The 17,798-nt window shown below is 35.1% G+C and overlaps 1 protein-coding gene across 1 annotated transcript; it reads right to left on the bottom strand.

Moving 5' to 3' along the window:
• Positions 1–4,671: 4,671 nt before the first annotated feature.
• Positions 4,672–14,288, bottom strand: LOC120188851 (pre-mRNA-processing factor 39-like). The gene is made up of 14 exons (XM_039192235.1): positions 14,106–14,288; positions 13,182–13,603; positions 12,510–12,619; positions 11,423–11,652; positions 10,663–10,830; positions 9,431–9,797; positions 8,795–8,938; positions 7,925–8,077; positions 7,727–7,843; positions 7,048–7,128; positions 6,819–6,956; positions 6,080–6,400; positions 5,326–5,442; positions 4,672–5,080 (listed from the first exon to the last, which is right to left on the bottom strand). The coding sequence occupies exons 2-14, from the start codon at positions 13,561–13,563 to the stop codon at positions 4,964–4,966; spliced, it is 2,445 nt and encodes an 814-aa protein (XP_039048166.1). The 5' UTR covers positions 13,564–13,603; positions 14,106–14,288; the 3' UTR covers positions 4,672–4,963.
• Positions 14,289–17,798: the final 3,510 nt, after the last annotated feature.

Raw genomic sequence — 17,798 nt, forward strand, 5'->3', positions numbered from 1 at the left:
ATGCCTTCAAGCTATATCTGCCAAAGTTTGACAGTGATGTTAGGTATGAATTCATTGATCTTCCCAAACTGATTCTTGTCTCGTGTCGTAGCTCGATACGGACCGAAGATCCGTTAGACCAGGTTCAGAACCGGAAGATTGATGAGTACAAATATGGAGAAGAAGGTAACATGGCAGCTTATTGGCCTAAAATCCAGAAGCCACTTGCAGCGTTTTTGCACCACGTTATAACCCAACACGTCTGGAAACTAAACGGGACAGTCCTTAAATAGGGTAGCCTGCTAACGCACTGTTTTAAACATTTAAACGGCACCAAACCAACTTCAAGGCATCTTGTACATAAGCAAAACAGACGAAGGTATTCACCAAGATTTTCCATTAGCTACATGCTGCGTATGCTGCCAGCTGCCAAAATGATGGTGGCTCTGGGGCGGTCACGACTTGTTGGTAAAATATAAAGAGATCGAACAACGGTTAAAGACGGCGGCGACTAAAGGCAATGGCGACAACAATGACAGCAAAGATGAGGGCAAGGTTTAGAGGAGAGGGACTTTTTTGGGAGAACAATATATTTCAGATTTTTTTTATCTAGAGGGTGAAAAAAAAATTATAGAAAATCTGAAGGTCTAGTAATTAAAATATAATAAATCATAATGTAAGTGATTAAAATAATTTTTTTTCAAAATTGATGACCAAAATAAGTCAGGATAAAAAAATGGATCATTAGTGCTGTTTACCCTTTATTTTAAAGGAATTTGAAAGGTACTCAATAAGGATTGTGGAGTTCGAAGTATTTTTGATGATATTAGATTCGCTTTCAAGAGATCAAAAAATAAGTGAACTATAAATTTTAGATCTAACAATCGTAAGAAATGATGGTCGACTGTGACCGATGACAATATGAACAATGATCGATGATGGAAAATTTGACTAGATTAAAGGATGATATTAATATTTTTACATAACTGTTGGGGGATCATATTGTAAACGGACTAAATATTGAGGGATTATTTTGCAAGTTTTAAAAGTTAGGAGACTTAAATGAAAACTTTAAAAAAATTCAGTGACCATTACTATATTTTACCCTTTTTAAATTAAAAGTTACTGTTTTTAACTTTTTACTTTTTTAAAAACTTTTACGTACTTTCATTTTTTTAAAATATACTAATTTTTTAATCAAATATATTTTCAGTAAGTTTTTTTTTAAATGAAATAAAACCAAAGAGATTTTTTGGGGAAAAGAATAATACAAACACATACCCCTAACATTTGACCATATAAGCAATCGTGTCCAAATCGTTTTTTTTAACATTTGACCTCCCACGTTTTATTTTGGGTCAAAAATCACCATCGTAGGATGAAAACCGTTAGTCAACTGATGTTTTACGTCTGAAGCTGACTCAGCAAGAACATGTGGAGGAAGATGCTGACGTGACATGTCCATATCATGGTAGATGATGACGTGACAGATCCACGTAGACTAAATGCTGACGTGACATGTACACGTGTGATGTCACGCCATTATTTTTTTAAATTAATTAATAATAAATAATTATTTTTTTACTAAATTAATATCACCCAATCAAATATTGTCACGTGGCACATGAATTTTTTATTAAATTAAGAAAAGAGCAAAAATTTTACAACTATGGGATTTGAACTTGGGTCTAAAGGATGAAAACCATCGATCCAAGTCATTTGGTTGTTATTGAATGGTTAATAACAATATTTAAAGTATATTGTTGCCATCAAAACCACCATTAACACAAGTACTTTCTTTTAAAATTATAATTAGATTTAAGTTGTTATAATTATTTGAGTAAATTTAAATTCATATTAAAAATTTTAATTATTTTTAAATTTATAAACTTTAAAAAAAACCTATAGTTTATCCCATATCGATTTACCTATGGTTTGAAGGATCACTTTCCCGGAGGAAGAGCTTGGGGTTATGATTTTGGCATCCAAGAATAAGATGATGCTCTTACTGTGATTCTTGAAAGCAATTTAGAACAACAAGAGAATCGTCATCATTATCTGCATGCAAATTGGGACTCAGTCCTGTTGCTCTTATTTGTTCTTCAGATTCTTGCTTCTTTTGGGTAATGAAAGCACGTTCATCCATAAAAAAAGTTGATGCAACTCAGTCAGCGAAGGATCTATACACATGGTGTAGTTTTTAATCTTTAACCAGTTCAAATTGTTTCTGTATTATGAGTTAAACAAATTTATCAGGATTCTACGTCCTTGGTTCGATCTGTTTATAATTGTAGTCTTTGTTGTTTGCCTGATAAGACCATATAAAAATGAGGGTTTTCTTTCCACCTGGTATTTGTCATATGGTTCCTCAGTACGCTTCACTGTTTCTTGTTATTAGTTCCCAGTGGGTCGTATCCACCATAATCTCAAGTCCAGGGCTTCTGCAAATGGGAGAGTTGGGGCAACAACTGATGTTTACTTGGCCTCAATCCTCGAATACCTGACCGCTGAGGTATTCGAGTTCCCAAGGCATCTGCAGCTGGCTATTAGGGGAGACGAAGAGTTTGACACCCTTATCAAGGGCACCATTGCTGGAGGTGGTGTGATCCCTCACATTCACAAGTCTCTCATCAACAAGACCGCCAAAGAATAGTAATACCTGATTTCAACTAGGTTTGGTTTTCCAGTACTTTTATCTGTCGTGTCTTCTGTGTTATTTGTAGGCTTTGTTTAATCTGTCTAGAACATCTTATTAGCATATACGATGGTAGTAACTCTCAAGGTTTGTTCCTTTGAACTTATGAATTATGATCTTTGTTAGAGCAGGAATGGTTCCTGTTGGATACTTTTATTAAAGATTTTGAATAAAAATAAACAAATGAATAAATTTATATTAAACAGTTATAAAGAAATCGGGCTCGTTCTTATCCAAATTGAAGTGCTGCTCGTCTTTACTCCTTGAAGAGGTATAAGCATCCAGCCGGCTTGCATTCTTCACCAAGATTCCACATTTGCCATAGGTCATTTTTAAAGTTTATAAATTTAAAATTAATTAAAATTTTAAATATGAATTTAAATTTACTCAAATAATTATAACAATTTAAATCTAACTATAATTTAAAAAAAGTGTTTGAGTTAATGGTGATTTTGATAACAACAATATACTTTAAATCTTGTTATTAGTCATTCAGTAACAACCAAATGACTTGGCCTGATGATTAAGCATCAAGGCTGCATCAAGGCTTTCATCCTTTAGTCCAATGAGTTGCAAAATTTCAGGAGGATTAGTAATCTCTATTTTCTTATTTTAATAAAAAATTCATGTGCCACGTGACAACATTTGATTGAGTGATATTAATTTAGTAAAAAAAATAATTATTTATTATTAATTAATTTAAAAAAAATCGATGATGTGGCATCACATGTGTACATGCCACGTCAGCATCTCCCTCCACATGTTCTTGATTAGTCAGCTTCAGGCGTTGACCATCAGTTGATTAATGATTTTCATCCAACGAGGGTGATTTTTGACCCAAAATGAAACATGTGGAGGTCAAATATTCCAAAAAAAAAATGATTTGGGAACAATTGCATATATAATCAAACGTTAGGGGTATTTGCTTGCATTATGCCGAAAAAAACATATGACCATACATCTGAAATCTGACAATCAATAAAATTCTTATTTATTTAGGGTAACATATATAAATAGTCCCCAAACTTTTAGGACACTTGCATTTTGGTCACCCAACATTTAAAACTTACAATATAATCATCGAACTTTTAGTTCATTTTCAGTAAGGTCTCTACCATTACTTCCTGTTAGTTTTTACTGACGTGACACCTAACCCCTGTCAACTCCCTGTTAACCCCCTTATTCTTCCTCTTCTTCTTGACCAACGACGGACGAATGAGAGACGATAGCGAGGAGGCACGATCTACTAGGTTTTGATCGGAACGATGTAAGGACTCCAACAATGATGGTGGTGTGGCAAACATACGGTCCAATCGGCCAAAAATAATGAAAACATAAAAGGTTCGTTGGGGGTTTTCAATGAGATTCGAGGGCCTCTTCATGCAATGGAGGTAAGCCTCGATGAGTGATTGGCGAGATTTTGGTCGGAATAGGGCGACGATCCTACTGGTACTGACTGTGACAATCACCGATGACGGTGATCGAGGATGGGTGTTCAACGGTGAGTATAAATCGAGGGTCAGAGTGCGATCAGGAGGCGACGCCAGTCATGATGGTGATGGCGGTGTGAGCCACCGCTGACCGAAGTGTGATAGGAGAAGAAAAAAAGAAGAGGGCTGACGAGATTAAATATCACATCAACAAAAACTAACGGGAGATAACAACAAAGACCTTAATGAAAACGAAATAAAAGTTCGATAATTGTATTTCAAGTTTCAAAAGTAGGTGACCAAAATACAATCACCCTAAAAGTTAAGGGACTATTTACATACTTTACCCATTTATTTATTCCCTAAGAATCCTAACGGGCAAAATGCGTACATCACAGCCGTCGATTTTTGCAGAGCCCATGGGTTAGTAAACCATAGCGTCGTCGTTTTATAATCTAAAATCAAATTAATACAATTTATATTTCTTAAAAAAATTGCAATTTTTAAAAGCTGCTTCTCCGCTTGGTCTTCAAATATGTCTAACCTTAAACCTGTTGGCCCAAATTTATTCTTTCTTAAAACACACAAAAAAGGAAACGAAAGCAATTTACAGATCGCACATTACAAATTACTAAAACATTTGTACGAGTCTCACAAATAAAATCTAAAACTGGAGGAAAAGGGTACACCATAGTACCTAAACCACAATTTACTATCCGTCAAATATATATAACATATAACTATACTCAAAATCTAACCCCCCCACCCAACACCCAAAAATGTTCATCGATGAACACTAAGAAAACAAAAGAGAGAAATGGGGCAGCAATGAAACCGGATACTCAATTTTATTGCCATCTCAGTAATAAGGAGGTCCATAATAAGCCTGAGGAGCTGCGGCAGCAGCAGGAGGTTGCTGGGCTGGGTTTAAACTCGTGGCAGCTGTTGGTTGACCGTAACTTTGCTGTGGAAAGCCCTACTCAATAAGCAAAACAAATATTAGCTCCAAACTCAAAATTTCCGATCAAGAACATCAATGAAATGAAAATATAAATATTATCCATTTTCACTCATTTCCTCCAATTCTCCATCTCAACAACTTTTTCCAGTTATCCAACCAAAGCCTTGATGAAATTGATCTTGATGCATTGCACAGAGTGATGGTTGTAATAGATTGACAAAACAGATCTGAAACGTTAGGGAAGAACTAATAGAAAATACCTGAACCGGATATGTAGTAGCTGGGTAAGCACCATAACTTGCAATTTGTGGAACTGCTGTGGGTGCTTGTGGAGCTGCATAATTGCTACCATAACTACCATATGCACCATATGCAGCCTGCCAAAAAAAAATTGTCAATCAATCATGACAATGACAGCAAGGAACACAGTATAAAATCTATAAAAACCAAATGAACTCAACAATGGATTAAAGGCAGTCATGAATTACATGCTAACATTTCAGCTGAACATTTAAACCTGCACAATATTACTTATCCAAAACTTATGATCACACAAATTCTAAATGCACACTTTTATTTCTTCTACAGCTCTGAAATCCCATGTTTAACTTATCTTGAAATCAAGTCAACAATAAGCACAAGCCAAAGGTCATCACAGCCATTGAAGGTGAATATAGAATAACCATACAACAGAAAAAAATCGACCTCAGGCCATTTGCAAATACCAAGGAAGAACTGTGACACACAACATTTCTCAATAGGCTATAATGAATGTCACATTGTATAAATCAAATACAAAGTAGCCATTTAAACTTGTCAGAGAATACAAAGATCTTCTAATTGCAGATACAAACTAAAAGACACCCAACTATACAAGTAGAGTATCATCAAATAAAATAGGACAAGTTAAAACCATCTCATCCTACAATATCAAACATACTCAAAGGGAAGAACAGTTAGGATAATAAGAGAACGATGTTCCAGTTATATTTAAAAGATACAAGTGCAATCTACCTGTTGGCTGTAGCCAGAATTCCAAGTTTGTGCCTGAGGCTGTGTCTGTGTCTGAGCCTGTGTAGTGGGTGGCCAAGTTTGAGGCTGTGCGCCATAACCTCCTGGCCACTGGTTCTGTGCATTTGGATAGGCACCCATCAAAGACTGACCAAGTGAGGGGGCACCCGTGTAAGATTTCGCAAGCTTTGTCTTATCTGAAGATAAAAATTCTTCTGCATGACGTTTTCTTAATTCCGACATGGGTCTACGAGGTAAAAAGAGTTTAGCATGCCGGTCTTCTGCCTTTTTAATAGACTGTACATCGCCAAAGAGATTCAAGAACTGCAAAATTATTTTCCAACAGTAAGTTACCAGTAAAACTTTATTACAATATTTAAGAATTCGCAAAACAGCATTGAACAATCTTGTGAGGAAATCTCAAACAAACTTGAGACATTTCGAAAGCAATCAATCTCGATTTCTTCAATCAAATTCAAGATACCCTTAAAGAAAAATTATATTGACATTATGATTATCAGCAATTTCCATTTCACAGCCAAACCAGACCTCCACACAACTCACTGTCTAATCCATAAACAAAAAATTACATAAACAAAGTGTAGGTGGAATGCATTTTAATCACCAAGCACTTAATGCCAAATGTAGAAATTACATTGAATATTGTCAATAAGCAGGTCACTAGCAAGCAACTTCTTTTACTTTTCTTTTTTTTTTTAGAAAAAAGAAGCAGCCCTATTACCTCCAAAAATATGCTAGATAGATCTTCCTTGTCTGCAGCACTGCCATCTGAGTTTGGGGCTATAAACTTGTCAACTAATAACTCTAAATAATCAATCTGCCTTGGTGGAGGCAAAATTGTTTCAAAATGTATTAAGGCCTACATGTAAAACAAAAGCAAAATCATAGATCAGATACCAGAGGAGAATGTTCAGAGAAAGTAGCGTGTCTGAGTGCTTTTGAGAGAGAACCTCAAGGAACGGTTTAGACAGTTGGACATTATCAAGTGTCCCAGCTAAAATTTCCCTAGCCTTCTTTGCATTTCCACAAACCTACCAAAACAAAAAAAATGGGAATAACAATGTAAGGTTAGAGAGATTTTGGCAAAGACAATAAACAATTGGAAGTAAACGGCAATCAGGCAAAAGGAAACAGACAACAAAAATGAGTTAAATAAAATTTCCTTTTAGTCCTACACAAATCAAATAACATGGAAACCTCCTTAAATATCATAAGATACGCAGGTGTGTTTACAGAAATTTAAAACAAAAGTCTGGCTTCTGGTGTGGAATACATGATGAATTAAGAATGATAACTGGGCATTGGTTGTTATGCAATCTATAAACAGAACACAAATGCCCATATCGTAGTGGTCACAGAGTAATGCCATCATATAACATACTTCCTATTGTAGTTTTGAAACTAGAACATTAACAATAAAATATTTAGAACATTTGTAATATAATATTAGAAAAGTAGATATTTAGACACAGGTTCAGCCAAAGGTGATTTATAAAGTTCATCTCATTCTTTAAAAAAAAACAACTAATGATATTGACATTGACCCCTAAACCAAAGAAAAAATCCATTTCCATTTCACTGATCCGTAACAAAATGGAGCGATTAGGCATCACAAACACAGCCACCTACCAAGTATGAAAATCTAGAGTATTGTGCATACAGCATCGGTAATGTTTGAGAATGCTCTTTTCCTTTTTCAATGGCAATAGCTTGCTCATATAAAGAGAAGGCATCTTCGATTTTCCCCTGCAGAATCAAGATAAACAACCCCTTAGGAACAAATAAAGTTTTTTACAACAAGACACATCAACAACCATATAATCATACCAGACGGTGTTCCATATTTGCGTGCTTGATAATTGCTTCAAGAAGACCAGGTGATATTTCACTGTGAACGAGTTGATATGCAGCTTGAGCACCTTGTATGTCCCCATTCTGCTCCTTGAATCGAGCCGCAAAAAGATGGATCTCTGGTTGCCTCTGTCAAATATCGATAACAAATAAAATACCAGTGAAATGCAACACAAAGCAAATTGTTGCAACTAGCATGATGCCATCATTTAAGATGCCACACAAACACCTAGATATTATACACGTCCTGTAAAAAAATATAAACAAGAGCTGTATGTGATAGTAAAAACTAGGCCATGTCTCAAATAGTTTCCAAACTGTGAGAAAAAAAAAATAAATGAAACATAATGGGTTCTTTCTTCAATTAATTCACTCAAGGCACCGAATCAGTAGGTGAATACACAAGTGGAAAGTGCTAGTTTCCATCAAATAATATTTTGTGAAAAAAGGTTCCAAATTCCTAACTGTGCCATCTTTAAAAATGTGCAATGATCTCCCATCCCAATAGGTTAAAAATTACAAGAGAATTTGACTGAAAACCATACTGCTCCCACATTACCATCAACATTGTCTTGACATTCGAGATCAACCTTTACCTTTTTTACTTCTTTTTATTCGAAGGTTGCTAATGATATTGTAAAAAAGGTTCATGGATTTTATTCTACCAAAAACAAACCCAAAAAAAATAGAAAAAAATTGCGTACAAGCTTTTTTAAGAATAATTCTGATTAAAATATTTAAATGAGAGTTTCACTCTGGCAATTGAAACTTGAAAAGCTGTTCTAAAAGGGTGGTAAAACTCATCCACATAGCAATTTTTATCAAACACAATCTATCACTTCATACCTTGACAAAAACTTGTGTAGCACGCAAAAGGGCATTATTAGCAAGATCCATGCTTCCACTGGCTTCCATACATAAAACATATCGTATCCAGTACTCAGGATAATTGGCACACGCTATAAGGCACCTTTCATATAATTTGACCACCTATTTTACCAATGAAAATGTAAAAATTAGAAAGATATCTGGTGCACCAAGACAACAAAGGACGATACAAAGCACAAGGAGAAATGCATAAGAAATACTCCATTGTTGGAACAGAGAGGCCCCTCAAATATGATGGGACCCCCATTGCCTGACACATAAATGGTTAGGAAGACAAGAACACACCTGCAGGCATAACATTGGAACTTTAAAATATATAAAATGAATTCACTGTTCAATACATTACAAACCTAAAAATGTCCACTGAAAAATGAGCGTTTGAAGTACTTAGCCTCAAAGAAACCAAATCGAAGGTCCATGCTTTAGTCTCAGTACATTTCCCATTTAAAAAAGTTGCTTCACCCAACGATTTAGCCAATAAGGCAAATGATGCAGCAGATGTTACTTAACTGTAAGTCAATATATAACAAACAGGACAACTGAACACTACGAACCATAGCTAAAATAAAAGATGAACAAAACGAACTCAAATACCTTATTGAAGTCACCCTCTCTTTCTATAAAGTCCAGGTAGTTATGCCAGTTTTCAAGCTCAGCAACATTGAGGGGCCGAACATGAAAGTATGGCCTTCTAATAGCTGTTTCAAAACCAATGATCTTAGAATCGAGCTCTTTGGCTTTCTGATATAGCTCTTCTCTAATGGCAACAGACTTCTCCAACTCTTCTGCTTCTGTTGAGCCAGCAGTTACAGTTTTTGGAGTTTGCTCCGCAACATCAGGATGAACCTCTCCTTCATTGACTTGTCCATCAGCCTCTGAAACTGCACCTGATACATTGGCAGCAGCTTCCTCGGCTGTTCTTAATTCTGACAAAGGTCGACTTCCAGCCAACTCTTTAAAGCTGTAATACCATTGACATCAGAGGATAATGAAGTTGAAAGAACAATAAGCGAAATAACATGATGCACTATGTGCATAATCATCCATAGAATCACTATTTTAGAAGGTAACGTGAAATTAAAATGCAATGCATTTTAAACTATCCAATGAGAGGTAGCTCTCCCACCACATAAACCTCATTACCCCCACTCCAAGATTCAAACTAGTGCCCACAAGTCCCAAACTTTGTAGTGTCTCCTTCAGAAGTACATATGCATTCTCTTAAATGAATTTATAAGAATACCAAAAAAAAAATCAACATACGTTAATACTCTAGCAATATAAAAAATTGTCCTTTAAATGGGCATGATGTGACTTTGAAATAAATTTGAACTGGTACGAAGAAACAACTTAAGAGAAATATACCACTACTGCTTCAAATTTAATAAGTGAATAGAGAATATTTCACCGTGACTCCATTTCATATCTACTTCTGATACTGGAAGAAAAAGATTTAACTTTATATGTAAAAGCAAAAATGGATTTAATGGATTGAGTTCAAGCTTTGCAAGCATTTATAAAAAGTAAAATTTCCAAATTTATCATACCCATATGCAACCAAAAAAGCATGATTTACTGCCACTTTTATCTATTTCTTTTTCCTCTTTTTCCCCCCTTTCTTTATACCAATGTTTAAGAAGCAAAAGGTGTGAATATAAAGAGCAAGGAGAAAGAGTGACAACCAAACGGAACCACGATAGCAAGGTTATTGCATAAGTTTGGCCAATTTCACTAAAAGAATTCAGATATTGTAGCAACATGGTAACCTAATGTAAACATGCCAATAACACAAAAAATAGACATGAAGAGACACAAAAAGAGCTTACCTGTTAAAATACCTATCTAGCTGTTGATTAGGGTTCTCTAATATTCTAGTATAAATAGCAGCAAGACGACTCCACTCCTGGTGCATGTATTCATATTCAATGTATTTATCCCAAAGAGGGAAAGATTGATAATCAGTTCCAACATATGCTAATCCTCGTTCAAAAAGCCTGAAACATCATGAAACAGAATAATTATCAGGTACAACAAAGACCATACAGGCAATGCAAGCACGTCTACATACATAAGACAGTGGAAGCAATGTCGAAGCAGAAGGAACAATTCACTCTAGACATGTAAAGAAGCTGCATTTATCTTCCAGATAAAAATCAAATGTCCAAGATAAAGCAATGATAGATTAGAGACCATCTAGACCTTTAAGGGATGATATCTTCCAGCAGCATTTTCCATATTGATGCAACTCAACTTGTCAAAGTTAAAGTAATAATTCATAGATGATTACATTACTATGATATGGGCTTCAAAGAGTAATAGTAATAGGAAGTCTAAAGAGCTCAGGAACATAGTCAATATCCTAAAATTGTTACATTAGACTCACAAACAAGGGAATAAACAGGAGAAAAAGACTTCAAAAAGTACATCCCTATCCAGCCTTTTTTCCATGAATAGGACTCGCAGTTGAATGCATACCAAAATTATATTAGAAAGCAACAACAATCAGCAGATTCTCATATCTGATAAAAGCAGACAATCAAGACCTAATGGAAACCAGGAAGAACAACACACATTAGCATGTATTACCTTCGGATGGTTTCTTGATCTCCATATGTTTCAACGGCAAAAGCACAATATAGGACCCAAATATCCACAGAATATGTCACTCCCTGAACTGCCCTTTCATAGACTTCTACAACTTTGTCCATGGAGCCTATGCGTGCTTCATGATCCGCATACTTTTTCCAATAACCATAGCACAAAGGAAACTCGGCCAAGAAGGCATCATAAACCTTTCGAATTTTCATGATATTGTTCTGCAAGCAGATATAGACAAAAACATCAGTTGGCAAACAAGACAAAAAACGTAGAAAAATAATGAACATCAGGAGTTCATACACACGGAAACCACCAAGTTTGGGGTGATTATTAGAAGCGAAGAGGAAAAAGAAAATATAAAATAACACAGAGATGAGTGATCTTCCCTCAAACCCCACTAAAGAAACCTTTAAACAAAATTACATCAATTTTCTCAAAGTTACTAAGGTGGCCCTCCAGTCCCTCCCCGGATTATATTCATTTTACTATATTTGGAAAACAATTATAAAGGAAAAAGAAAGGAAAGGAGGGTAAAGGAAAGGAATTGATATATGCATATTGGCATATGTGTTTTTTGTTTGGATGATTAAAATTAGTAAGAAAAAGGAAAGAGAAAGAGTTTTTGCAATCTTTGCTTGGTTAAACAGTGGAAAGGAAAGACAAAGATCGATTATAATTTATAATGACCTTTCAGTTATATACTTATTATAAAATTACTTATGTAAAGATTAAGAGGGTAAACGAATAATTTCACATCTTATGATTATTTTACTTTCCTTTCCCCATCTCCTACCCACCCACCCAAATTGGCAACATATCACTGATTTAAATAGCAGTGGCAATCTAGTATCACAGTTGCTATTCTGCAGTCTTGTCTCTCAGCCGCAAATATTCATCGCAATATTTAATGTAATTAACCATAATAAGAATCCATTACGTCTGTGACCTAAAACACACGCACAGCCTCAATTTAAATCCATGAAACATATAACTAGCTAACAAAATTTCCAACATTTAGAAGCCTACAGTGTTTGTTCACTTATCCCCCATCCAACAAAAGTTCATGCTCACATACCCCTGCAAGCTTCTCTGTTTCCTCGATCAATGTAGTCCAAGCATTAAAATCCAACGAATTAGCTCTCACAATACTCCACAAACGTTCCTCTTCACCAGACAGAGTTGGTGCTAGAAGTGAGAAAAAAAAGCAAGTGAGTTTCAGATTCACTAAAATTTAAATACTATAATAACAATACTAAGAAGGGAAGGTATAATGTTGAATAAGTTGTTTTTAGTCAAAAACTAAGAGTATACTGCAGAGGTCCCAAGAACAATGATCCAAGTCAAGTTGATCAGGAACAAAGCCTCATAGAAGAGTGCCAGGGAGTAAGGCCGTTCTCTTGCTATTAGAGCTTCTAAGAATTATGGCATACTCTAGGCTTGCAAATTTGAGATACAAATAGCAAAAAAATGAAACGAAATATAAAATTCATTTGCTAAGCCAACTTCTTTGTTTCTTTATTGCAGGTGAGAACATAGCACAAAGACAATAAAAAAAATTCAGTTTAGAATTATACGTGGAAATAAAGATTATTCCCTAACAACAATTGATTTTCATGTAGAGAATGAGTTAAGGTTACCATTGAGCAGGTTTGCAATTCACATTACATAATGCACCCTTCAACACTAACATAAATAATAGAAGTACCTTGTGAAGCTACATGTACAAACATGCCAGAGAAAAACATACCAGATCCATCCACAAACTCAGGTACAGATGAAACTCCACCTACAGTATCAAAAACACCTCCATTCTCAACTGTTGTTGCATTTCCTGCTTCACTAACAGCATTTCCATTTAAAGGATAATTAGAACCAGCAGCTTTTGATTCATCTGCTGCAGTATTTCCAACTGCAAGAGCATTCTCATCTGTTGATCCACCAGCAGGCTTACTGTCATATATTACACTGATTTGACCTTGTTCACCAGCAGAATTTGGGTCACCACCAGAAGCAGTAGGATCTGCTGTAACCTCAGAGGAGTAAGCACCAGAACCAATAGAATTATAAGCAGCTAAAGTATAATCCCTCATTGCTGATGAGTCTGCAGCTACTGCTTCACTATCTCCCATTTGAGCTCAGAAACTTTGATCTGGAGTATGCAAACTCAAACTAACAACCAAGAGAAGTATTTCATGCATTATTTTACATGAAAACAATACCAACCCAAAATCAACAAAAAAAAAATCTACATAAAATCATTGGAGATAAGCACAAAGCTAATGTAAATCAAAATGAAATAACAAAAGATTTAACTAGGCATGTTTTTCACTAATAAATTCCTAATTTTTACTAATTCCAACACACAACAAACATACAGGAAGAGAACTTTAGTTTTTAGAGAAATGATCGTGAAATAACAGAAAAGTAACATTAACTTAACTGAATTTATAATTAATACTAATTTGTAGGAAGAATAAAGTTGTTTATCGCCGGGAAAGGCTAGAACCAAACCTGGTTAATAGCAATTAAGAACAAGGTAAAACAGTTCATTCTATAAACCTCAAACTTGAACATAAATCGATAACCAAATCTTAAACAGTTTTAACAGACCAAAACCCTAAATTGGATAAATTGATGTAGAGAGAAAACAAGGAAATGGTTGGACACGTACCAGAAGAAGGAGAAGACGGCGTCGTCTTCTGAGGCGAGTTCCAGAATCAACAATTAGGAGTGATTTTAGTAAATTTAAGAAGGTTTTTTTACAAAGTTCTTCGGAGTTTCTCTCTCTTTTTCAATATTTTTTTCGTGAGAGACGGACGAAGGATAGAGAACAAATCGGAGAAAGGAAAGCTAGGGCAACAGGGCGTGGCGGGTTTTATTCTTTGGGTTACGTGGAACTGGAAGTGAAGCTGAGCCGTTAAATTTTTCACTGTGGTTTTGATCTGAGCCGTTGGGATTTTAAGGAGGGTTTGAAGTGCCAGGTGGCGGGACCTTAGGAAGGTAGACAACTGGGCCTTCCTTGTTCGTTTTGGACCAAATTAATTGGGCTTATCTAGTACCTTGCTTGCTGGTTGCTGCTAATTTGTTGTTTTTTATTCAAATATCAATCTATTAACCATTGCTTTATAAAATGTAAGCTTTCATTTATTTCTTTTAGTAACAAAACACTTTTAAAATTTTATTAAATAGTCATTTTAATCTCTATTTTTAACATTTTAACCACTAACATTTTATTTTAGGATAAAAAAACTCATGTGGATGGAAATTGTTAGTCAACAAATGATTAACCCTCTAAAATAAGAGTTTTTTTAACCTATAATAAAATGTTAATGGCTAAAATGCTCCAAAAAGAAAGAATATGACCAAAATGATTGCTTAAACAAATGTTAGTGGCCTTTTTATTAAAATGTTAAAAAAATAATAGACACCAAAGTGAATATTTAATCAAACATCATGGGTGTTTTCTGATATTATACCATTTTTAAAGATATAATGACAAAATATGTCTCCAATGTTTGATTAAATATTCATTTTGATCTTTATTTTAGCATTTTGACTTCTAATGTTTTATTTTTGAGTCAAAAAGGTCCCTCTGTTGATAGAAATTGTTAGTTAACAAACGATAAACACTCTAAATATGAAACCTTTTATCCTATAATAATGTAACACCCCCAACCCGTACCCGACCCGGATACGAGTCTGAGATGTCATATTGATTTTTTAAAACGATGTTCTTACAAAATAACCAAACGTTTGAACTTATATTAATAAAAAAAAGATCATATATTGTTGAATTATGTTCGTTATAACAAATTTGAAGAAAAAAAAACGTTTTCATGAACATTACCGTGAACATTAATGAACAATACTGTGAACATTAATGAACATTACCGTGAACATTAATGAACAATACTGTGAACATTAATGAACATTACCGTGAACAGTAATGAACAATACCGTGAACAGTACCGAATGCTAAAATTTTACCAGATTGTTGCTATGGTATCGATACCATGCTACAGGATACCGATACAGTACTGCTACAATACTTCCGTAAAACATACATAAACTCTTAAAAATTAACCTTTCGTCGCTAAATATTTACCGTTTACATATATACGTTTAAAACATTACAAAACTCATTTATATGAATTTTATAAAACCGATTAAAACATATCGGATTCAAATCTTTATTTACATGCCAACCACTATCATTATTACAAAATGCATATTATTCAATTCTCTTTTGATTTGATCTTTGGAAAGGAGAAACTGACATGTCTTGCATAACTTTTATCAATCTTCCTCTTCTCGAAACCTACGTGTGAAACAATCACATGCTAAGTCGTTGACTTAGTGAGGCATATAAAACATATAATAAAAACTCTAACTTATAATCATGCATGAACAATTACTACTATCATATTATACACAATCATATTTCCATTCATATATTAAGTTCACACATGTACATATATGATTATCTTATTCCTTATCATTATCCTATTATTATCATTAATACCTTTTATCATATATCTATATACTTATCATTTATACACATCATATATCATTTCATAAAGAAATACAGTTCATATAACTAAAAACATATATCATTTCATATAACTAATACACATATACATATATCATTATCAATATCAATATATCATGCATTAACCAAGCAATACACCAATACATGAATCCTGTAATTTATTCCATATATCAAATCACATATACATATCACATTCAGTATATTTGTTTAATCTCTTTATTAGCCCATGTACACCTGTGAGAACTTAAGGTATGTGAGTTCATTGAGGTTGTGCACTAATACTGTCACTACAGCTCGTATGGGGTCCCACTAGGAGCATGTGAAATTTATCCCGAATGACCTATGTATTTTTCCCGAAGGACCTCTGTATATGTGTAACAACCCAAAAATTTCAAAATAATATTTAATTGGGAATTGAGGTTTTAATTGTGAAAATTGGTAAATTTTTGGGGACTAAATTGAAAGATTTTAAAACTTGTAGCTTGTTTTAGAGTTAAAAAAAATTCAGGGACCAAGCCCTGAATTTGCCCAAGAAAAGTAGATAAGTTTGGTGTATATTACGGGAGTTGGTTTCTGGAAATCAGAAACCAATTCCTCCCAAATTCCCTCTCCCAACCTCAACTTCCGACGACGATCCTGACGCCGTCCGATTTCCGATCGCCGTTTTGAAAGCACCATCGTGTTCGTTATCGAGTCAGGAACAATCCCCTTAATTTAATTGAAGCAAAACGCTGCCAAACGTCGTGAATTTCAAGTCAAAGCATCGACGTTTTTTTAGCTCAATCGCCTAGAAAATCCTAAATTCATCGTCGATCGTTGCTCCGTTTACAACACCTCCTGCACCATCGTGTTCCTTGTGCCGTTCCAAGTCCGCCGGTGTCACCCTAGGTCTCCGTCGACGGCGGCGCGTGGGGAGGTGAAGCGGTCAAAGTTTCCGATTTGATGAAATCAAGCTCTCCACCGTTCAAAAATTTGAACCGATCTTTGTAAGTATCTCGAAATCGCTCAAAATAATTTTTAGAAATTTGTCAGTGACTTTTAGAGCCCCGGAGGACACCTCACGTGCCCACACGCGCCGCCGCAGGGCGAGTGAAAGCTGGAAACCGGTTTAACCGGTTTTGACCGGTTTGACCGGTCACGACCCGACCCGTTGACCCGACCCGTTAACCCGACCCTACCCGACCCGTTGACCGACTTGACCCGTTGACCGTTGACCAGTGCTATTCTGGGAATTTATTCAATTTTGGTGATATTCTGGGAATTAATTCGAAAAGGGGTGCTATTTCTGTAAAATGGTTGACAGTTTGTTGACCTCATTTGACCAGAACTTTGACCGGCTTTGACCGGCTATTAAACTATCGTTAATCTTTTCCGAGAATACCTATCCTGACAATTTTTGACGTCCCGAATCCGTTTTTGGGGTCTGTTTCACCAAATTCGAACCTGAAAGTCTCCAAATCGTCAGTCAAACCCGTTGACTTTGATTTTGACCAAGAATTCAAATTTTCAGAAAGTCATACTTTATGTTTTTCGACGTCCTGAATCTGATTCCGAAGTCCGTTTTGCCAAATTCTGACCCGAAATTCCCGAATCGAGCTTGTAAACACATAAGGCTTAATATTTTAATATTTTGATTATTTAATTGAGATTTGGTCAAGGATTTATTCAATAAAAATATTTTATGAAGGTACTCGTGTTTCACCTATTCTGGGAATTAATTCTAAAAGGGGTGCTATTTCTGTAAAATGGTTAACAGTTTGTTGACCTCATTTGACCAGAACTTTGATCGGCTTTGACCGGCTATTAAACTATCGT

The sequence above is a fragment of the Hibiscus syriacus genome, unplaced genomic scaffold (genome assembly GCF_006381635.1).
Source record: "Hibiscus syriacus cultivar Baekdansim isolate YM2019G1 unplaced genomic scaffold, ASM638163v2 tig00116951_pilon, whole genome shotgun sequence".
In the NCBI taxonomy this organism is placed as follows: domain Eukaryota; kingdom Viridiplantae; phylum Streptophyta; class Magnoliopsida; order Malvales; family Malvaceae; genus Hibiscus; species Hibiscus syriacus.

Coding starts and splice junctions, on each gene's coding strand:
- LOC120188851 (XM_039192235.1), bottom strand. CDS start 13,563: ATGGGAGATAGTGAAGCAGTAGCTGCAGACTCATCAGCAATGAGGGAT. Junction 8,078..8,794: donor CTACACAAGTTTTTGTCAAG/GTATGAAGTGAT, acceptor GATATTTGACAG/AGGCAACCAGAGATCCATCT. Junction 7,129..7,726: donor ACTCTAGATTTTCATACTTG/GTAGGTGGCTGT, acceptor TTGTTTTGGTAG/GTTTGTGGAAATGCAAAGAA.